Source organism: Acanthochromis polyacanthus, chromosome 11, assembly GCF_021347895.1.
Source record: "Acanthochromis polyacanthus isolate Apoly-LR-REF ecotype Palm Island chromosome 11, KAUST_Apoly_ChrSc, whole genome shotgun sequence".
NCBI lineage: Eukaryota > Metazoa > Chordata > Actinopteri > Pomacentridae > Acanthochromis > Acanthochromis polyacanthus.
Window position 1 is genome coordinate 30,406,568 of NC_067123.1, and position 23,554 is coordinate 30,430,121.

The 23,554-nt window shown below is 41.1% G+C and overlaps 1 protein-coding gene across 34 annotated transcripts in view; it reads right to left on the reverse strand.

Moving 5' to 3' along the window:
- Positions 1 to 23,554, reverse strand: part of clasp2 (cytoplasmic linker associated protein 2) — a 66,761-nt gene that overhangs the window by 31,741 nt on the left and 11,466 nt on the right. For 27 of the 34 annotated variants that reach the window (XM_051956111.1, XM_051956102.1, XM_051956100.1 and 24 more), the window contains exons 5-10: positions 22,193 to 22,268; positions 21,329 to 21,426; positions 17,409 to 17,479; positions 5,113 to 5,253; positions 272 to 345; positions 38 to 130 (exon numbers count right to left, since the gene is read on the reverse strand). In XM_051956111.1, coding sequence (XP_051812071.1) covers positions 38 to 130; positions 272 to 345; positions 5,113 to 5,253; positions 17,409 to 17,479; positions 21,329 to 21,426; positions 22,193 to 22,268 — 553 coding nt within the window. Of the gene's footprint in view, positions 1 to 37; positions 131 to 271; positions 346 to 5,112; positions 5,254 to 6,395; positions 6,629 to 13,454; positions 13,655 to 17,408; positions 17,480 to 18,154; positions 18,489 to 21,328; positions 21,427 to 22,192; positions 22,269 to 23,554 lie in introns of those variants that run through there. The other 7 variants (XM_051956130.1, XM_051956129.1, XM_051956128.1 and 4 more) reach the window with 3 other exon arrangements.

Here is a 23,554-nt window from a genome sequence, read left to right on the forward strand (position 1 = left end):
CTGAGCTAAAGAAACTCCTGGAGGATAAAGTACTAACAGCGTTGGCTCTCTGGTCCCAGTCGTGCTTGTCATCGGAGCAGACCTCACGGATCTTATTCAGGTTGTCCTCAAGGTCCCTTGTTGAGTAGATCTGCGCAGACACAGTGAAAGTAAACAGGAGAGAGAGGGAGGAGCAAGGTAAATGTGTCAAGGACGGTAAAGTCTCACACAGTCTGGCCTTGATGGCCCTGCTGAGTGTCTGTCTTTATTTACGCTCCTGTGTGTATTCTACCTGGACAGTAGGGACATCTGTAAAGGCTTTAATGAAATCCTCTTCATCAACTGCCCCGGCACTTTCCTTCGACACTGGAAAGAATGAAAAATAATTCAGAGCAGAGTCAAATAATATATCTCTGTGTCTGTACATTTATAATACTGATTGCCAGTGATTTATATTTTTATGTTCTCATAAAAAACAGCCATAATCAATCAATCAATCAATCATGGCTCTGCAGTAGTAAGGTCAAAACAAACAGCCCTGACATTTTTGTTCTAAATCATCAAATCAAATCAAACTTTATTTATATAGCACCTTTCATCCATTTAAAAAGCAACACAAAGTGCTTCACAAAATAAAAGAATAAACAACAGAGAGAATAAAAACATAGTGTAACCAACAATATATATACATATATATACACACACACACATATATATATATATATATATATATATATATACACACATATACGCATACACAACATACAATGTATATATACATGCGCTCACACACACTAAAATATAACAAGTCTCCCTCTGACCATCACCAGGCTAGAGAAGGATTTGAAAACCAGTGAATAACACCCTTCTAACAATGAGCAGGTAGACACTGATACTATTAATTGCACCGCTGTGTGGAAAGGGTTAAGGATTTTGGTGCTGGCTAGTATTTGTGACTCTGGTTTAACTTAAAAAAAAAAACAAAAACAGGTCCACTTCCAATTACACACACACACATGCTACACACACTTAAACCAGTGGGAGCAGACTGTGTTTCTAATGGACTTCCTGGCAGTAATGGGCATGTCAATCATAACTCTCTGGGGGCTGGAAGCTCTGTGGACCACACCTCCTACAACTCCTAACCAGGGAGGCAGAAAGAGATGGGAGAGATGAGACAAAGAAAGAACGACGAAAGAGACGGGAGAAAAAGAGGCAAGCAAGAAGGAGCTGAGAGCAATCCAAGAGAACAAGAATATTAAAACAGTGAGGGAAACTAGGCAGGAGATATTCACAGGAGAAAAGGAGGTTGAAGAGTAGCTGTAAACATGGAGGAGGAGAGCTGGGTATAAATGGAGATAGAGGCAGAAGAAATCTATCCTTTCCTCCTTTACCCTGGGGTCCAGGTTTCCATATCAGACTGGACCACAAAGACATGTCTTGTCATAACTGTACATGTCCCTTAGAGAGCTGGGGAACATCAGTGCAGACCGCTGGTTAGCTGTAGGCTCTATCCCCTTTTACTCTCAAGGAGTAACACAATGGCAGCCTAGCCATGAGAGCTCTGTTACACAACACAATCACCATTTTCAATTATTTTTATTGCAGCTTTATGAAATTGGAAGCATGATGTCATAGTGAGCAATTAAGGCTGCAATAAAGTATTATTGTATTTGTGTAAACAGATCATAAAGCAGAGACATGATTATTATCCTGTCGTGTGAAAAAACAGAATCTCGCTTTGATTAAAACCGCTGGCATAAAGCAATCATCTCGGCCTTTGAGAGAAGTATCAAAGTATCAGATCCTTTCAGATACACTTTTCCAATATTGTGGGTTATCGGTAAATTGAAATATCGGTCGTCTGCGTTGCTTTTGGGTGTGCCAGAGTGTGTGTGGGCGTACCGTCATCTAAATGCAAATGCAGACAAAAGGACCGTCATGGAAACTATCTTCCTATAGCACATAAAAGAGCTGACAAAAAAAGGTTCAAATGTTTAAAACAATGAACAACAAAACGGCAGGTAATGTTTATACCCGCTGCGCCTCAAGGCTATACAGAAAATGTTCCAGTCATCCATCTTGTGCATGCCAGATTCCCATTTGAATCCAAACACTTACTTACAGTGTTGCAAGAGCTCATGTTTTACTAGATCTATGCACACATATACACAATAACAATTCAAGTTTTACATACACAACCTGTCAAAAGTTTGGACACACCTTCTCATTTGATGTTTTTTTCTTTATTTTCATGATTATAGATTCTCACTGAAGGCATCAAAACTATGAATGAACACGTCTGGAATTACGTAGTACACAAAAAAGTGTGAAATAAGGCAAAACATGTTTTAGATTTTAGACTCTTCAAAATAGCCACCCTTTGCTTTGATGACTGATTTGCACACTCTTGGTCTTCTCTCAATGAGCTTCATGAGCCAGTCAACCTGAAATGGTTTTCACTTCACAGGTGTGCCTTGTCAAGGTTAATTTGTAGAATTTCTTTCCTTCTTAATGAGGTTGGGACCATCAGCTGTGTTGTGCAGAAGTCAGGTTGGCACACAGTTGACAGCCCTATTTGTCAACTGTTAGAATCCATTTTATGGCAAGAACCAATCAGCTAAGTAAAGAGAAACGACAGTCCATCATTAATTTAGGAACTGAAGGTCAGTCTGTCCAGAAAATTGCAAAAATTTTGAATGCATCACCAAGCACATTCGCAAAACCATCAAATGCTTCGAAGAAACTGGCTCACATGAGGACCGCCCCAGGAAAGGAAGACCAAGAGTCACCTCTGCTGCTGAGGATAAGTTCATCTGAGTCACCAGCCTCAGGGATCACAAGTTAACAGCACCTCAGATTAGAGCCCAGATAAATGCCACACAGAGTTCTAGTAGCAGACACATCTCTACATCAGCTGTTCAGGGGAGACTGACCAATCAGGCCTTTATGGTCAAATAGCTGCTAAGAAACCACTACTCAGGAAAATGAACAAATAGAAGAGATTTGTTTGGGCCAAGAAACACAAGGAATGGACATTAGATCAGTGATAATCTGTGCTTTGGTCTGATGAGTCTAAATTTGAGATCCTTGGTTCCATCTGCCGTGTCTTTATGCGACGCAAAAAAGATGGACGGATGGTCGCAACATGCCATCCCATCCAGTTTGCGTTTACTTGTACCATCATGTATTTTTCAACAGGAAAATGACCTCCAGGCTGTGTAAGGGCTACCTGACCAAAAGGGAGAGTGATGAAGTGCTGCATCAGATGACCTGGCCTCCACAGTCATTTGACCTAAACCCAACCCAGATAGTTTGGGATGACATGGACCACAGAGTGAAGGCAAAAGGGCCAACAAGTGTTCAGCATCTCTGGGAACTCCTTCAAGACTGTTAGAAAACCATATGAAGTGACTACCTCATGAAGCTCATCCAGAGAATGTCAACAGTGTGCAAAACAGTAATCAAAGCAAAGGGTGGCTATTTTGAATATAAAACATGTTTTGACTTATTTCACTTGTTTGTCTTCAGTGAGAATCTACAATGTAAATAGTCATGAAAATAAAGAAAGACCATTAAATTGAGAAGGTGTGTCTAAACTTTTGGACATACTGGTAGTATATGTGACTACAGAGATTAGTGTGTAAGACTCGGAGCACTTCCAAAACTCCTCAAAGCCTCCTGCCACTGTAACCAAAGCTGCAGCTGATCCTGCTCAGCTAAAATGCAGCTAAAATGCAGCCACAATGCTACAATGTCCAATGTCCATACAGATATTCAACATTGCCGGAAGCAAGTTAATGAATATTGCAAATCTGTGGCAAAGTTCAAGCAAGGTCTTTTCCTTTTTTTTTATCATACTCAATTTAACGAGGTACAAGTTTTAGAGCTGTAGTTCTGTGTGTAAGAAGAACACCTACAACGCCCTTCATTCAGCCTCTCACAGCCGCCCCACAATCAATAAGACCGTAATGATCCAAGTGACAAGATACCACCGTCTTGTGTTACCGACCAACAGAGCAATGCATCAGGACTCAGATGGATTGCTTGCATGTAAGACATGGGTGTGCATGTATGTGTCTATGTGTGACACTGCTGACACAGATACATCAGCAGGCTACAGAACCCTACTGCATGTTCGTGGGAACGCAGCTTTCTACAGACAAAGAGGAAGATGGGAAAGATCAATACGTGCAAAGAGGGAGCAAACACAATACTCCAACCTGCTGCAACAGGGAGTCTTGATGGAGAGAAGGAGGAGGCAAGAGAAAGGATGAAATAAACTATTTCAAAAGGCAGATATGAAGCCCTGAGTCGAATACAGATATGAGACTGATAAGTGTATCAGATGGGGGTGTATCAGATTTCAGATAATATACAAAGGGAGTCTGTTACTGTGGCCTACTAATGCACGTCTTTTACCTCTTCAAATAGCTCCCATAGTCATGTTCTTTATACTGTGAACACCAATACCAATTGTTTACCATCCCAGAAACCTCTGACCTATTATGAATTGTCTTTCTCAGGAAAATTACAGGATGGTAGGGAATTCTTTCCCTTCACACATGAAACAATGTTGGTAAAATTGGCCGCAGGGAAAAACTAAGAAAGCACAGAAATGTGGGTTGAGCTCATTTCACATCCAGATCACAAATCAACACACAATTTCAAACTGCAACACATGCACAAAAAACAGCATGAAAAATATGATCAAAAGTTCTCTCTTGGTTTGATAAAAACCGACAGACACGAAATCTTTCAGGCACCAACACAGCAAGACAGCTCAAGTCTTGTTACAGCTGCAGTAAGAGAAAAATTGTGTTCAAATAACCAAAAACAATGAAGTCACATTATGGGGGTGGTCAATGGGTGCTTGTCAGTCAGTGGGATTTTTATTTATGTCCTTCTGAAATCAGTATACTATGTAGTAACTTTTACATAGCCAAAAATAAAGCTCGCCAATTGTAATGATACACATACTTGTGATCTGCCACAAGCCTGGATGAGCCACTGGACATGAATGTGCGATGAAAGCCAGCCTTGTCAGGACAGAGATGTGTTTTCTTCCAACTTGGATGCAAAAGATAAACTGTGAATCTGCATTAAGAGTGTGTGAAAACAGAAATTAAGTACCTAGCTTGCCTCCAGTAGCGCTGGGCCTGCGTGTAGCAGAGGAGTCAGCAGGCTTCTTGGGAACTTTGGGAACCTTGAAGGCAGCCTGGGCTGAGGAAGAGCGATTTCCATCCACACTGTCGTCATCTTCAAAACTACGATCTGTATGGAGGGGACAGATTTTTAGAGTTCAAATTCTGTGCAGTGTTTTAACAAATGGCAACAAGGCGAGTAAAAAGAAAAACAAAACAGTTACTAATCATCTTACAAAATTTAGAAAATCAGTTTCTTCAAAAACAAACCTTAAATAGTCTAATGAAAGAGGAACCTATATTAAATATATTCATAACCTTCAAAAAATCATTCACAAAAATACCATGAGGAAGTACAGACTTATAACTGAAGATTCACTTTAGAAAATCTAAATTACTCTAACAAATCTCATATTGAGCTTTCTAAAAATTGGCATTTTTAATCATTCAGACCCTCAAAACCCTCTGAAAAATGTCATACATTGGTTTCTATTTGCCCTATTTGCTTTAATGTTGAGTATCAAGACCTTTAGGCCAAAGTAATGATGAGAAACAATGTACAAAGAGGTTGTAGTCTACAGACAGCCAAGTAAGGATTAATAAATCAATACTAATTACAAACACTCTGCTGGTTAGGGGAGAAAAAAAGCAAACCCACATATACCATCAGACCAGTTCTGCAAAGTCAAAAACAGCCGAACGATCAAGATGTCCAACTCTACAGCTGGTGACTGACAGAACTCTCTAGATGCCAAAGCATCATTCTGCTAGCCAGCAGAAACCATGTTAGCTGAAAAGCTAGCAGTGAAACTTGAGACAGGTTTGCAACAATGATGAAGCTTTTGGAACGTGCATCTACCAGCAAAACACTTGTGGAGGATGATATGTGAGTACACACACACACACACACACACACACACACACCCGCACACAAGTCGACTGTTGAGATCAAACTGTTGGCATAGGAATGCAGTTGCGCTCTGGTCGCTCTGACAACCAGCCATGAAGAAATGCGCCAAAGCCACCACCCTACACCTTGACTCATACATCAACTTACCTACACACACGGAGTCAACATGCAAAATCAATACCAGGCATGCAAGTGTGTACAAATGAGACACCCTTTTCAATACCGTTGGAAAGCCTATTGTTTCAGGCCCAGTAAACATCCAGTGGACATGTAAAGACGTATACGTTGTAGGTCATGAACTGACATTAACACACCGTCACTGACACACACACCAGCACACCCAGGTCCATCCCTGCACTCACAGTCACAGATCCGCTGGCAGATAAGTCGCCTCATGCTTCTGGGAGGGCGTGGTAACGGGGTCCCCCCTCTTCTCCAAGCCGTACCCCAAAAGAGATACAAACACCTCACGCACACTTCATAGTGTGGCTACAGCTGCACACACGCGCGCTCACGCGCGCGCCTCACATCACTGTCCGAAAACCCCTCCACCCATACAAGTGCCGGCATTTTCTTTCACTCCTCTCTATCGTCCATCCCTCCCTCTCCCTCTCCCAGCCTCTCTCCTCCTTCTCTTAGCAGCCTCACAGCCAATCAGACGAGAGGTGACATCATGGTGTTGCAGCCAGTGCGGAGGTGGAGGCAGGCCTTTGAATGCGAGTGTGTGATGGGAGAGAAAAGGGAGACACACAAATACAGACACCCCAGGAATATTAACAGGGCTTCTCGGTGTCCCTGCCAGACCAGCTAACCTAAACTCATTACCATTGACAACACACAAACTCCAGCCTCTCTCACTCACTCATACACACAATAGTCAACCTCTTGACACACTTTTTGTGCTTCTACATTTACCTGTGTGATAAAAACACATTTAGGTATTCAGTCTCTCCATGTACACAAAAGAACAAAGGATGATGGAGCAATGATCAAAGGAGGGCTGATGACTGGGGGGGTAGAGGAGGGTGAACCACACCCCTCCATCTGAGGCCTTGACCCTCCCACTGTGCCTCTCTCACACAAACACAGTGCAGTCTGTGACAATGACATGATTTTGATTATTTTCCTGCTGGACTGGAAATGACAGAATGAATGACAGAGTTTTCCCCCACAGTTCTTTGATCTCAGCATCATCAAGTCAGTCTGGAATAACAGAAGCAGCTCAAGGTCAAATGTGGTAATACCAAATATTAATTAGATTTACATTTTTATTTCTGTTTTCTGCACTTTGCATGTACTTAAGTGACAAACTATTTAAATGCTCTTTTTGAAAGCTTACAATTCTTCAAGAGCAGTTGACCGGTCCAAAGCATCTAGACCTATTTACTATAACTCCTCTGACAGTCATTATGTTCACAATTGGCCAACAAATCCTTTACAGTCAACAACAGATGTAAGTTCTCAACCTACAGACGTCAGCAGACACTTGGTATCTTGCCTGATGAACCTCTGCCAGCCCTGTACTGCAGACATCTCTTGCCTCTGGCTTGTTTTGGGGGATTCTGAAAATCTGTCTGGTGTGCAGCAAGTAAAATAAATGCACAGACCCACTAGTCTAGTCCTGCTGCATTTCCCTATAATTGCATCATATTGTGTCATAATTGGGTAACAGAGGCTACTCGGCCATTTGCCCAGTATAGATGTAAACATCCCCAATTATTTTTGCTGCTTAAATATCGAGCTTTAACCTCAATCTAATGTGATGGAGAAAAATAAAAAAATCTGTACAGCTATTCCTCATTATACTTATGTATATGCACATAGGCAAGAGAGATTTTTGCTTTCAATATGTAACTGACCAGCAAATAATTTTAGTTTATTGTTCATAGTAACTGTTCTGAGTTAGCATACTGGTTTCGCTGCTCAAGAAAATTAAAATACCCTCTTGTGCATAATAAACACCTGAATTAAACAGGTTATTATTTTTGCAAAATACATGCAGAAGCAGATGCATAAATATTAGGATGTTTACAGTTAAATGTGATTTAACAATAATGACACTAGTGAATGAATTCACAGTATGATTCAAAATTCAGTGAATTTAATTGCTTTCTAACAAAACCCCTGGGTCCATTAGCAACACTCTGTCATGCATCAAGGGTCTTAGCATTGATTAGCATCAATGTTAGCATGATTAGCATCTTGTGCTTTTGTCTAGTCAGACCCCACGGGAAATAAACGTCTCTGGGTGAAGGGCAGAGCAAAGACACCAGAGAGAGAGCAAGAGAGAGAGAGCGAGAGCAAGAGCGAGAGAGAGAAAGAGAGAGAGAGAGAGAGAGAGAGAGAGAGAGAGAGAGAGAGAGAGAGAGAAAGAGAGAAAGAGAGAGAGAGAGAGAGAGAGAGAGAGAGAAAAAGAGAGCGAGAGAGAAAGAATCCCTTGTAGAGAGCAGACTGCACACATGTTGTTGCCATGGCAACCTGTGCAGACCAGGTTCTCAAATGAATAGAGCAGCAAACAGAAAGAAAACCGATGTTCACTAAACCCACTGGCACACACAAACCTCACCACTTTAGTTTAATCAACAGTTGGACTGAATGTTTATTCTCTTGTTTGATGTCAGTTTATGAAATCAGGACGGATTGTGGATTGATGAGGAGGAAAGGCTCTTATAGCAGCATTAAACATCACCACTGATACACCACACTGCCAACAAATATAGCACAACATGCAAATCCGTAACAGAAGCAGATACACATAGCAATACACGACACAGAAACAGAGAGAGACATATCAGCTCCGCCGTGTACCAGGCAGCGTTACCATGGAAACTCCAGGCCGAGATTCCCTCCTCTCTCCATTTCAGGAGAAGAGTCAAAAACAGGAAAGAAACGAGGATAGCAGATGACTGGCAGAAACAGATAAACCTGATAGGAGTCCAAAAGCAATCAATCAGTAGTCAAAGACAACAACGCATCTCTGTAGAAACACACACCAGAGTCCCAGTATGCCAATCCTCTCTGCCTAAAAACTAATATATTCTACATATGAGTAGGCGTGGAGGAAATGAAGTGAGACATGCACTTTCTTGTCTTGTTTATCTGTCTCTATCTAGGCAGAAAGTGTATCTGAAACAGACAGAGCTAATCACATTCTTGTTAACAGATCTCTGAACACAAACACAGACCTTTTGTTTTGGTTTTGACCACATGGTGGCAGCACTGGCTCTATTCTAACCAAACTGGATTTTATTCTAAACCCCCCTAAAACACAAAAGGGCATACAACTTATATATAAGAATGGAGGCATTTGTTTGCTAAACAGAATAAAATGTCACATTATAAACTTTACCAACTCAATATTATCTTAGTAATTAATTAACTGGATTCAAAGGTGAATGTTTATAGCAATGAGTAAAAGTGCCACTATTTAATGATAGAGCCTTTACTGTGCATTTTAATCTTAAACTAACTGAAATTAAAACAAAACCAGCTAAAGATGACTAGATCAAATAAAAAAAACAGCCAAACTGTACAGCAAGCACAGTGCAGCAGAAACATTGTGCCCCACTGAAATCTGAACTAATCACAGCATGGTTTCGCTTCCTTCAATCCTGTTTGGTGCCCTTTTGAATCAAAAGTCTGCATAGTACTAGACTTAGTATAAACACTTTTTGTCTCCAAAGCAAATATAGCAACACTGTTTTACACAAACTTTGCTTAATCTCAGTAACAGAAAAAGTATTTCCACATCTTATCAGGTGGAGCTTTACAAAATACATCAAGTATTACGGTTAAAAATCTGAAACATGACTAAGAGCATAACCAGACATCTTCAGAGGAATTACACTGCAAAAACAGAGTCTGTGTGTGATGCTGATCTGCTCTAATGTGCAGGGATACAGGCAGTTTCACATATTCCTGCTCAGGACCATGTGACAGTGTGTAGAGTCCAGTGTAAAAAATGACAAAGAGAAAATCTTGACACTGGACTGCGTTCACATGGCAATGACTACCAGTGGAAACAAGAACAAACATAGCACCGCAGTGACTGGGACGAAAGCTATTAAAAACTCTCGACTGCCCCAGCTCCAAAATAAAGTAGTGGAAGTATGTGTGTCAATAAAAAAATAGACTATAAAACAACGTGCAAATCTGACAGAAATCTGTTCTGTTCAACTAAATACATGTAGAGTAACAAAGAAAATGAAGCACTTTAACCCTCGTGATGTCCTGCGAGTCAAAATTGACCTGTTTTAAAGTTTGAAAATGTGGGAAAAAATATATATTTTCACAGTGAAACTTGTGATGTCTACATTCTCAACATTTTTGGGAAATCTTTGAACATTTTTTGGTGGAAAAAAAGAAATGTTAAAAATGTTTCTTAAGAACATTCACAAAAAAATCATCCAAAATCCAGCGAATTTTGCTGGATTTTGGTAGCCTAGCCGTGCCAGACCCAGCTGTTAAGACACAAGGGTCTAGGAACTCTCCACAGGGAGGGAGGCGGGCTAAAAGGTTGTCTATCAAATCACTCTGCAGCAATTGGGTAGGTATACAACCAATCAGTGCAACGAATAGGCTGACGTAGTTCCTAGAGCGCCGGCGGATTGTGGCTAAGTTCCATTAGATCCCAACCAGCGGAGCCAACTGGTATATTAAGGATTTGCCATATCCCGTCGACATAAGTCCAAATACGTCTTTCTTCTCAATGAAACACTTCAGTGCCGTCCTTTGTTTATCTTTCAAGTTGAATTGTAGCTTCAAATCTTTAAGGGCTGTGGCCAAAGCCGAGTCGGAAGATAACCGTTTATTGTGCGCCGGTTGTTTCTGTCAGAATCGTCACACCTCTGTCGTCACTTCGTTACGCCCGCCTTCTGACTCTACACTTCATGGTGATTGGTCCGGCCAGTTTTAGGAGCATCCAACCTCGAGGTAACTAGACCCACCCTGGCAGAGAATTAAATTCGTTGCCGTGGGTTGTCTAGCATGGCTAGGCTAGGATTTTGGTTGATATTTTTGTGAATGTTAAAAAATATTAAAAAATATTTAAAAAATGTTAAAAATATTAGAAGTTTTACTGATATATATGTAATCATATATTCATCATATATTTCAATAATTTTAGGAGTTTTTGGGAAGATTTTTACTCATTTTTTGAAAATATTTATAAGAATTTTCTTGCCACATTTGTGGGATTTTTTTTAAATAAAACTTTTAAGGGAAACTTTTAAGGAATTATTGGAATTTTCTTCCTGAAGGTTTTGCAAATTTTCAGAAATTTGCTGAATTTTTGAAATTTTTTCAGACAAGGAAACTATTTTTTGGTGCCCGTAAGTGAGGACAACAGGAGGGTAAAAAATAGCAATTATTATACAATATATTATGTCTGCAGGAATGGTTAATATTTGTAGTATCAAAATGGCAACAAAGTAATGGGATGAATACAGAATTAGTGGAAAAGCTTTTAATCTTTTAAGAGAAAAATCAGGACCTGTACTTTCAAAAATGGAAGTTTTATTATGAACAGAAATTATGCATTTCATTTGTCGCCATTTATCGGAATGCATCAGAAGGTCAGATGAGCGACGTTTCACTTACAACCTAATGTGAGACAGAGAATGACGGAGAAAAAAAGCGAGGAAAGGAAGAGTGAGAGGCACATCTGAGGTTTAGGCCTGGATTCTCTAACGGGAGACAGACTGCTCCACTTCTAGCCCAGCTCAGGGAAAATGATCTCATTAAATGAAGACACACACACACATGCACACACACAAACACACACGCACAACCACACACAGGTATAATTTAGGCTCCAATGCCAAGTAGGGGAGAGGGATAAATCATAATATTCTGAGAAGAAACCTTCGCTATAGCAACCAGTTTAGCCTAGAAACAGGGTCATGGTTCCCTTTGCAGAGTCGATGATGCACTGAAGCAGAATGAGCATGTCTGCAAGAGAGTGAGAGTGTCTGTGTGTGTGTGTCAATCCCTGTCAACACTGAAGTACTATGCAAGCAATGAAAGCTGCTACTGATGGTCAGTTTGCAAGGCACCGAATAGCTCTGCGCTTCCATGGTGTGTCTGCGTTTTTGCATTCATACCGGCACATTTTTAGACGGCCAAATGACATTAAATAGGAACCGAGCGTGGTGTCCGCGGCGCTGACATGCTTTACTTTCACGTACACCAACACCAAAAACATGCCCTATACACATTATACTAAAGAATACACACAGTGACTAATATATTATTGGTCAATGTGAATGATAAAAGAACAGACGATGATATTCAATTTGTGCTGCAGGTCTCTTACTTCCAGTTTTGTCGGTGAGTTTAAATTTTGAGATTGAGTGTATGTGCGATGTAATAATTAATGTTTTTATTGACGCCTGGTCGATTTGAAACATTTGACCTATAACAGTACTTTTTCAATTTAATGTTTGGCATGATGCATGAAAGACATTGAGTGTAATCCTCGACTCATGTTGATCAAGTTAAATCTAATTTCACATATGTATAAAGCAATGCTTTTTCCTGCTCTCACTGGAAGATATTTTGGCTAAATGTGTGTGCAAACCCACTCTCGAGTCCATATGAGCACAGTGAGCAATAGTGGACTATATCCAGCAATAAATATTTGGTCATAATTAACATGATCTTAAAATCCAAGCATGCATGCACTGAATTCTTACAGTCAGAAAGACATGTCTACTCGCTAATCAGTTCCTCCAAAGCCCTTGATACTGAGAGGGTGCTGCCAATACAGTACAAGCACACACTTGACCTATTATTTCTGCAAAGGAGAGATTTTAAGAGGGAGAGAAAAATAAGCAGAGATGCTATTTCAGAGAAAAGTCACAGTATATTATTTTCTCATTTGACTTGAAAATAAAAATCAGCTGAAAAGCAAAGCAAAAGGTAAGGAAATGTTCTCTTCGCCTATCTGAACCAAAGTGAATGGAGAGATTGTGAGTGAATCCTGACAGAACATTCACTTTGAGCGTCCTGCTGGCTTGGGTGCATAAAGCATCATGTAACCATGAATGATATCTCGGGTTCAAGTCAGGCCTCAGCAACAAGTTACAGCAATGCAACCATCTCTCCCAAATATTTCTCTGCTGCCTTTCTTATGAATTTTAAAGACAGCAGAAATCAAAGGTTCCATACACCCACGCATACTTACTCGTATCTAGGAACACACATGCACAAATGTAATACAACACAGTGGAGACATTTCAGGACACCCCAGTTTTCTCTCACACATGCAGAGGCAGCCAATGTTTGAGCCAAAGTACTTGGAATGAAAGTGCTTGGAGTTTAAGCTGATTTCAATCTAAAACCATATGCTGACAAGCTTTTGTCTAAGTGCCAGCATCCGCAGTCAGATGAGATTAAACACACATACACACACATGCACTTACCATCGCCATCATCCCCAACTACCATAGTTACAGTGTTAAGGGTAGGATCTCTCTGTTGCCTTTGTCCACCTTCACTTCTGCCCCTCCGTTTTCTCCTCTATCTACTTTCTTTGCCCGGTTTGTTCAATCTCTCTCTGTCTCTGTCATGATGAATCAGGGAGAGGCACTGATAGGCACAGCGCAATGACTCGGCTACTGCCAGGGATCTCTGTCAGCTTCCTCCCTCAATCCTTTCCCCTCCCCGTCTCCCTCCCTCCTCTTCTCTCAGCAACAGCTGCCTCAAACCCTTTAAAGCAAACGCCAAGACTCGGCCTACAAATGAAGTGGGGCAAGGGCAAGTCAGAAGGCACTTTGTGTTTTAGCGGAGGATGTGAATTTGTGTCTCATGCTCAGAGGTTGAGGAGTGCTTAGAAAAAAGAAAAGCCCAGCAGCTCATTTTGTCGCATTCAGTTTCTGAACTTCTGTAACCTGTTTTGGTAGATTTTCTTACCAAACACAGAGTAAACTGTGAACAATGGACTGAGAGGTGCTGAGTGCCAGACATGACTTAAGAAGGCAAGAATAGGTTGGAGAGACAGAATCCAACATTAACAGAAGATTAATATTTGCATTATCTAGAATAGGCATTCCTTATCCAAAATTGGAAAGGTGTGTGGGGATTTAAATACAAGTCATGCTGTTTGGACAGAACATACATGTCACAGCATTTTCACGAGTATTCTCAAGAAACACTTATTAAATTAGTCGATCGACAGAAAATCAATCAGCAACTTCACTGATATTTTTGATTACATGGTCATGTTTATTTACTTTCCCAAGCCCCCTGTGAAATTCAACCATTAGTCTCTTTATTGTTCGGTCAAACCATATTGAAAACATCACAATTTCACAAACACTATCTCCTAAAGCCCATGGTGACCCTACAGACCCAACAACGAAATTTACCGGCACACAAAATATGACCAACAAAACTGATTAGCTAGTTGGTTTATTAACCCATCATCTAAGCTCCAAATTTCAGGGAATTTGGGGCTTTTTCACACATTTTAAAGCTCAAATCTTCCATCCATTCTCTGTACACCGCTTTATCCTCATTAGGGTTGCGGGGGGGGGGGGGGGGGGGGGTGCTGGAGTCTATCCCAGCTGACTCGGGCGAAGGCAGGGGGCACCCTGGACAGGTCACCAGTCTGTCGCAGGGCTACATATACAGACAAACAATCACACTCACATTCACACCTACGGGCAATTTAGAGTCATCAATTAACCTCAGCATATTTTTGGACTGTGGGGGGAAGCCGGAGTACCCGGAGAAAACCCACGCATGCTCAGGGAGAACATGCAAACTCCATGCAGAAAGATCCCAGGCCCAGATCAAATCATTTATCATGTAAATACATAGCATTCATAATCAAATAACGAGACAAACATGAAGAATTTTACAGTTGTGGGACTCTGCCTGGACAACTGTGGCACGCAAATCTGCAGTAGCTGAGGCGTAAGTAAGAAAGAAGCTTAAGTAAACTTTAGGTAGCAACCGAGGCCAAACAGCAGGAAACCTAGCTAAAGTTCCCCAGGGTAAGCACCTGCAGTCAGTTCCACTTTGTTAACTCAGGCAGTTTGGATATACAGTCAAGAGTTTAAAGCAGCTGCTAACAGCCACCCAACATAAAAGACAAACTGAAGCACTAATGCAAAAACTGTATGCTGCAGTAGTTTTGAAACAGAATATTCAAGCATTAAGTGTGCTGCTCCACAAGTGTCTGATTGTTGCATGGGTTGTAAAACCATTTATTGTAGAGGATAGTTGCAGATCAAGTGGGCGATATGCCGCAATAAATGACGACTCCATGCTTTGTTCACCAAGTTAGCTCGTTGTTTCTCTCCCTTAGAATGCTATAAGGTTTCCTCCTATGATCTTTTTCCCACTATTATGAGTAAAAAGTGGCAGGCTAATAGTTCAAAGAAAAGCACTGCATTCATCCTGGGCAAAGCACATGACGGAAAACAACAACACAAAATATCCCTTTAGCATTTGATCACAAGAGTTACATAATCATGGACCCAAAAAACGACTTTGCTCTAAACCCGAGGGAAGTGGGAGATAAAAAATTAAACAAACAAAAAAACACTCCTTGTCCCTCTGCTGCCACCAGAGACAGCATCAACAACACTCACTGCGCAACATGAGCTTTTCCTCACGTCTCTCCCAATGTCATTCTCCAAGTAAACAGGTTGCAACAGCATATCGAGCACCAACCACTGCTGTCGCTGCCAGACAGGCAGATGCAGTGACAGGGCAGCCTAAAGGGACCATCAACCAGTGACAGAATCTGCTAGACATCAACAACAGACCAAACTGACCTCGGAGTGAGCACAAACTCAGCTTAAAGCCACACAGTTCAAAATGAATTGGACCAAAATTTGGGATTTGTTTATGTAAAGAGATTTTCATCGTCTTTCAAAATTTGTCACTGTCATTACTTCTGAAGTACTAAACAAAACATACATGTAATCCAAATATTATGCATACAATCTACAGTTTGCTTCTCATGTGAATTCACACTGATAACTCCCATCACATCCAGTAGTTGTTGGAAATCCCCCACTTTCATGTATAATGGAAATAAGATTTTATGCAGCGTCTGATTTTCCAGTAATCAACATTTCCATGGCGGGTATGGACAAAAGGGAAAAAAAGTCAAACACCCTGGAAAGGAAAATACAATGTATTGTACTCAGCTTTTAGACAAAGACAAAGATCCTGAATAAGACAATACTGAATAAATTAATGAACCATATATCAAAGCAGTGCTACTGAAATCTGACCTGGAAATTATTCTTATACTTTAACTCGAGGTATCCGATCATACCAAATACAAATCTGATGTCTCTCTTGGCTAAAAATTTTAAATCTGTTGATCGCACTGCAACTGGAGAGACTTTTATGCGAGGTAACTTGAGGTCAGGGATTGCAGTGACACTAAAAAATGAGCTAGCAGCCTGTGGTGAATGAATGAATAAATCCATTTTTGTGAGAGCTTGTAATGGACAGATGCTTAATCTAATCACCTACCATGTGTTATTTTTCAAAGTGCCTGTCCTTTTCTTAAGTTTCCAATCACGAACTCTGAAATCTGTGTGAGGCCAGACCCCTCTGTGGATGTGTGCAGCCCAAAATTTGTGTCTGTGCAGCCACTATGCTACGATTGTGTATGTGCAAAATATGCCAGCATTGATGGACTGAACATGTACAGAACACAGTCCTTCAAATCGGCTCCCACAGACGAGGAAAGTAGCATAATAGCAACAACTCTGCATCCGCAAATGCGCAGCTGTCCATGTGTGTGTCCTCACAACCACCTGGTTTGTCAGGTCAGAATCCTATGATTATGATTGGTAAAATCACAGCTGATCTATTGCCAGCCTGCAAAATTCACTGTGTTAATCAACTCTCAATAAATTCTCTTCACACAAACACTTAATATAAGTGTCAAGTTTGAAAATCACACTAACAAAAGGTATGCAAACAGGGATAGTGTTGTGTAAAGAGACACATCACTATAAGAGATGTTGTTCATGCAATTCTAAATTATAATGACCAAAGAAAACTGGCTAAGGCTCAGACTCTGACAGATCCACAGTCCACACTACTGTTAGATAACAAAAACTTAGCAGTAGCCTTCAGTTCGGGTCTGGCTCTGTCGGAAAACCCGCACGCACACACACACGTAGACACACTAAACCATTAATCCTGTTAGGTCCTCTTACAGAAGCTCATGGCAACAAACTGGCACAGCCACAAAAGCACAAGCCCATTTAGACATGCACAGGCCACACACACAAACACAGACACACACAAACAGCCTGAAAACAACAAAACCATCTTGACAACATGACTCAACCTGGTGGCTCTCCAATACAAGTGCGGCAAAATAAATGAGAAAAGGCACTGACCGTGACTCGGGCTGAGAGCCATGTTGCCCGAATTCAAGGCTTCATCAAAACGAGCAAATATTGTCTGTAACCTAAAAAGAGAGGGAGAGAGAAAACAAGGTTAGAGCAAAACACGCAGACATACACAACAATGGAAATCAATTAATTGCAATTTCAGAACTTGATACATCAATATCAGACTAAATTAAGGAAACTATAGCCGATTTTATTCGATATTATGACGAGGAAAATTGGCACACAGATGGATACACACACCCCAGCCTTGACCTAGAGACAAACAAGGTGCTGTGAATCCCAAGTGAGAGTATCAGCAGCAGCAACATGTGGACAGCTTGCACGCCTGTCTGTCTGTTAGCGGGTGGGTGTGTCTAACATGGCAGTCACTCATGAAGCTGCAGTAGTAACATAAGAGTCCTGCTGAACATCCTGCTCAGTATCAGACACACACACAAACACAAAATTACAATCCAGATTGGCTCAGTAATGTGATTTACAGGTAGAACTGTCTGCAGAAAAACAGGGCAATGACCCAGCCCAATCCACAGACAAGTCAAGATAAAAAGAAGGCTTTACACAAATCAAACTCTCAGACATCTCCTGCTCACTGAGCCCGGTCATTTACTCATGTCTGGTATGACGAAATCACAACCAAGAGACAATGACACATGTCCAGCCACATGCCCTAATGTCTCACTGCCAAAGGTTAGCGAGGGAACTGAACACACAGGCATTAGAGTCATACACACCGTCCTCTATCTGTCTGTTTCTCTGTCTTTTGGTGCCTGGTTGCTGGTCCACAGCTTAGCAGCTCCTGATAAGTGACGATTAGCGTTGCAACTGGCTCCTCAGTCGTGCAGCGTTTTCACGTGGTTCCCTTGCTTTCATTAGCATTTTGTTTGCATATTTGATTCAGAAATAACCTGGCATTTAGTCTTCGATTTTTCCTCAGTATTTCCCAGTGGGCTGATTAATAGGTTGCTGCGTTGCTGCGCAACGTTGCATTAGCTCCCATGCTAGTGACACACTCTGGTCCTCAGCTCTTTGTATCCAACATGGTGCAGTGGCTCTGAGAGGGAGGGAGGAAAGAAGACGGGAAGAGTGAGGGAGGGAGGGCGTGAGAGGGAGAGAGAGAGAGGGAGAGAGAGAGAGAGAGAGAGCCAAACAGCGAGAGACCAAAGCATGCTATGAGCATGCGATGAAGCACCACCTACAGTCGCGCACACATACTGTATGTCTACACCCGCAACCACTAAGAAATCAACACACACAGTGTTGAATCTCAGGCAGCGTCTTTGTGTGCAAACTGTATGAGAGAAGGAGAGTCAAGTGGGCCAATCTGTGTGACAGGCAGTGAGGAGATTCAGTTACCCTTTACATAACCTCCCTCCAATACGCAGACACACACATATTCGTCAGAGGGGGAGGTGCTGTATGGCTAGCAGCAGACAGGGGCTGCTCCTCCCCCCCTCTATGCCTGTACCCTCACTCTTCATATTTCCTAATTCTAGGAGCCCATCCTCATACTGCTGCTGGCTGTCATTGAATAACGGTCACCCAGTGTCTAGTGGAGATGACTCACATCGTTCTGGGAGCTCATTTCGCCTTTGAACAAAAAATATAATGCAGGGGGCAGGTCGACTGAATGCTCAGTCAACCTGCATCTGACCCATTTATAGGAGACTGTTGTCAGATGACAATCCTTTGTGGATACTTTTAACAAACCAAGTGGTTTTTGGTCTGGAAGCACAGTTTAGGTGGGTGACGCGTGTAAAAGTTACATCTACATGAATTCCAGGACTCAAAGTTTCTTAGTACGTATGTGTATATATAACACACACACACACCATATTTCCATGAAGAAATTATTAATAGTGCTGGTATAGCATGCGGTTGTATTACAGATATCACTCTGTCAAGGATATTCTGCAGCTGAAGATGTATCTGTGCTGCTTAGAGTTGTGATTTAAAAAAAGGTCATCTCTGTGGTCAGTTCCTAAATTTCAATCCCGACCCCCCCCCCAAAAAAAAAAACAAAAAAACAAAAAAACAAAACACTGGTAGGTTTCAAAAGTATATCATCGTTCAGAAAAATCACGGACAACAAAAAAAAAAAAAAAAAATCAAGTCGTTGGATTTTTCACATTTCTGTTAGTCCTGGAGCTACTCATTTGTGACATGTTGTTCCATCGGAAAACAGCGCAAAATAGTAATATTTCATCAAAATCATTTTCTTCTGCGTGTGTCAATTAAAAATAAGTTTGCAACAAAAAGCTTGTGGGGGGAAAAACAAAAATTCTGTGCTCTCCAGCATAACAGGGAAGCCATTAGTCACTCAACCGCAACCAAAAGATGCATGACAATGTTCAGCTGAACTGGGCTGAACTGGAGGCTACACAGAGCAGAGGAGGCCAGTAGTAAAATGTCAACAGCTTGCAGAGGTTCTTGATATGACCAGGAGACATGCCATAAAATGTTCTACACTTTGATATCAAGCTTTTTAAATTTTTTGTAAAATAAATAAAATCAAACATCTTTCTATTTTTTCATGCTTTATGGCATTATAACTTTGAAATACTACACAGAAGACATGTCAGATCTCTTGACTTCTATCCATGGTTGTGCTGTTTCCATCAAGGTACATGACTTTATATTGCAGTAAAACGTGAGCCCATACAAGAGCAGGCCTAGGACTACTTGAAGCTCAGAGCGTTAACCCTTCAGTTGTCTTTTACAAAGTTTATTCCCTCACACAGTATAAAAACAGACCAGAGTGTTTTAACTTTAATTCTCTGTGTTCTACACTCTTTTCTCTGTCATGAGTTTATCTTTCTTTCGATAATCTGACATTAGGTCTACAGAATTACGATACAAGATATGTGACTGAGTCAGCAAGACTCTGGCCACAGCCCTGCATTCCACCCTGAACCCAACGCTAACACAAACACACACAAAACTTTCACCAGGTTTCATGCTGGGGCTACTTTTCTGAGTAAAGACTATAATCTGTTGAATCATCACAAATGAAATTAATAGGAGCTCTGAGTTCCAGCATGCTGGTACTGCACAGCTGGTACTTCAATTATATTGATGTTACCGACCATCTATCTCACTGAGGTTCTATGAATGTGCACACAACAACTATTACTATTGTCATCAGGGCTTCAACACTATCAGTAAACATATGGATAAAAATGGGTATGCCACACACAATGCATGCAAAAATAGGTATTTATTTCAAGGAATTTCCTAAAAATTGTTCACAACATCAACAGAAAAAGAATAGGTACAGGTTTCAGACCTAAATCACTGCATCTGCCAGACCTCCACATATAACCTAAGGGACACAGACATACCAATCAGCTCAAATCCCACATACATAGACGGTGTGTTTACACTGGAGACAGACTGGCTTAATATGCACAACACATGACACACAGCCACAGCCAGCATTCACAGACGCAAGACTCATGCTGAGCAGTCAGCACACAACAGTGGCTGTTGCTTGAATTCCACACATGGGAGAAAGAGGAAAACGGGGGGGAAAAAGAGGGGGTCACTGTGTGCTTAGAATAACCCTCACCCCTGCACATGTAACCAGGACGACCGAAGAAGGACCACTCAATGAACCCTCTTCAGATGAACACACACTTTCTCCGATTTTTCCTCAATTTTGTGACTCCACCCAACGCCTTTGTGCCCCTGCTGCCCCCTCCCAACCTCAGTCAGCATTGTGCTCTGGATGAAACAGCCTCTGTGTGTGTGAAGGGCAGAGTGGTGCATGGTGTGGCCTGGGACAGACTGAGTGCCAAGGCCACGGGACCCACAGCCCCTCCACACAAACACACACACACACATAAAAATACTATCAGCAGCCACAAAGGGAGAGCTCATCAATACAGGACAACAGAACACAAACTCACCGTGCAGCTGGAAGTCCTCTCTTTCCCAGGTCTGCTCTGACTCTCTCTCCAACATGACGATAAACATCCACCAATGTTGTTATGGAAGCTTCACGTACCTACAGACAAACGCGCAATTTTTTCAGCCCTCTTACACATGTACAAACATAAAAAGGCAGCTAGTGGTTCCCCTACCGTGCAATGCAAAAATAACCTGTGTGTGTGTATGTTAAAATTATGGTTAATTTTCCCTAATGATTTGATAAAGATTACCCTCACTTAAACACACTAAGAGGTGTAACCATAAACACACATTAAAATATAAACCCTGGAGGACCCATGCTCCAGTGGGAGACTTCTGATTTGCTGCTTGTGCTGTGAGCACCGTTGTGATTGGGTGATGGGATGTTGTTAAAGGGATTCTCTGCAACTGAGGGTGGGTGGGTCTGCTGAAGATAGTGATTGGTTGGGATGTATGTGGGTAGATAATCATTGGGTAGAAGACAGAAGCAGATTTCAGCTTTGGGGTGCAACTCCACGGGAGGTTAAACCGTCCTCTCTATCACACACACACACTAGCTAGCGCCGTTGTGTGGGTTAACGACTGGGTGCTGGTGCTCATGATTCAGCAGTGAAGCCGGGTAGGGGGGACTAACAGAGCCCATCTTCTCACTAATCACAGCAATAATCACAGAGCTGGCTTAAGACGCCTGCCAGCACACACTGCATACTGACAGCCAAACCACAGGCTTAGTTATGGACTGATACAAAGAAGAAAAAAATGACCTCTAGACACTTGCATTCGCATACAGAGATGGCACAGTATAAACAAATACACTGTCATGTTGATTATGCATAATACTGCTAAAGCGCTGTGTCGCCTACCTGTGGGTTTTGGTCTCCAGTAAGAGAGCAGAGATGAGGAACTATTTTACTGAGGCTCAGCGGCTGGGCTCCACACCTGAAAGAGAGCCACAAGAATAGTATTGAAGCATGAATATCTGATGTTAATGTCTAATAAAATCCATGCCCTTCACACCATTTTCAGGAATTTAGAAAATACATATTCTCAAGTGGATAGGCTCCAGCACCCCCCGCGACCCTAATGAGGATAAAGCGGTGTATAGAGGATGGACGGATGGATATTCTCAAGTGGACTGACTTTTCAACCCTCGTGTTGTCCTGTGGGTCAAAATTGACCATTGTAAAGTTTGAAAATGTGGAAAAAAAATACATTTTCACAGTGAAACTTCTGATGTCCACATTTTCAACATTTTTGGAAAATCTTTCAACATTTTTTGTTGGGAAAAAAAGAAATGTTAAAAATGTTTCTTAGGAACATTCACACAAAAAATCCAGCAAATTTCAGTGAATTTTGGTTGATTTTTTTGTGAATGTTCTTAAAGAAAACATTAGACGTTTTACTGGTATGTATGTAACCACTTCAGATATTTTTAGGATTCTTTTGGAAGACTTTTACTCATTTTTGAAAATATTTACAAGAATTTTCTTGACAAATTTGGGGGATTATTTTTAAAATAAAACTTTTAAGGAATTATTAGAATTTTCTTCCTGAAGGATTTTCAAATTTTCAGAAATTTGTTGAATTTTTTTGCTGAATTTCGGGATTTTTTTTTTTTGAGACAAGGAAACAATATTTTTTGGTGCCTGTAGACGAGAACAACAGGAGGGTTAAATGCCTGGTATAACTGTGAACAAGGAACTAGGAACTATGGGAGATTTATGAATGTCCTTGGCACAAACACTATGCAAATTATATTCATGAGAACAAAAAAATCAATGAGGCACACATTTCTAAGGTAGCTGAGAGAGTTCAACAGAGAGTAGGTTGAAAAATAGCAACAAAAACACACAAGAAACAGAAGGAAATACACCTAGAAACAACAGTACAGGTAAACAAAACACAAGCAAATTTAGAAAAGCTTTCATCGCCTGGAAAACACGTCAGCTGTGTAAAGAAATACACAGTAAATACAGAAAATGCAAGCAAACAAAGATGCCGTCTTTTTATTTTCAATGTGTGTTTTGTCCATTTTCATTTTCTTCAAAACTCTACAACACTGAGCTTTCTTCATCACTGTTACATCTGCAGCCATGTGGACTGCACATTAAGAGAGACGATACAAATACGTTAAAACCCAAAAGCAGACCATTTCTGTACTGTTTTACTAAGTCTACTCATTATTAATGAATGTTCTTGACTTGTTTAGCTTTACTATCATTCAG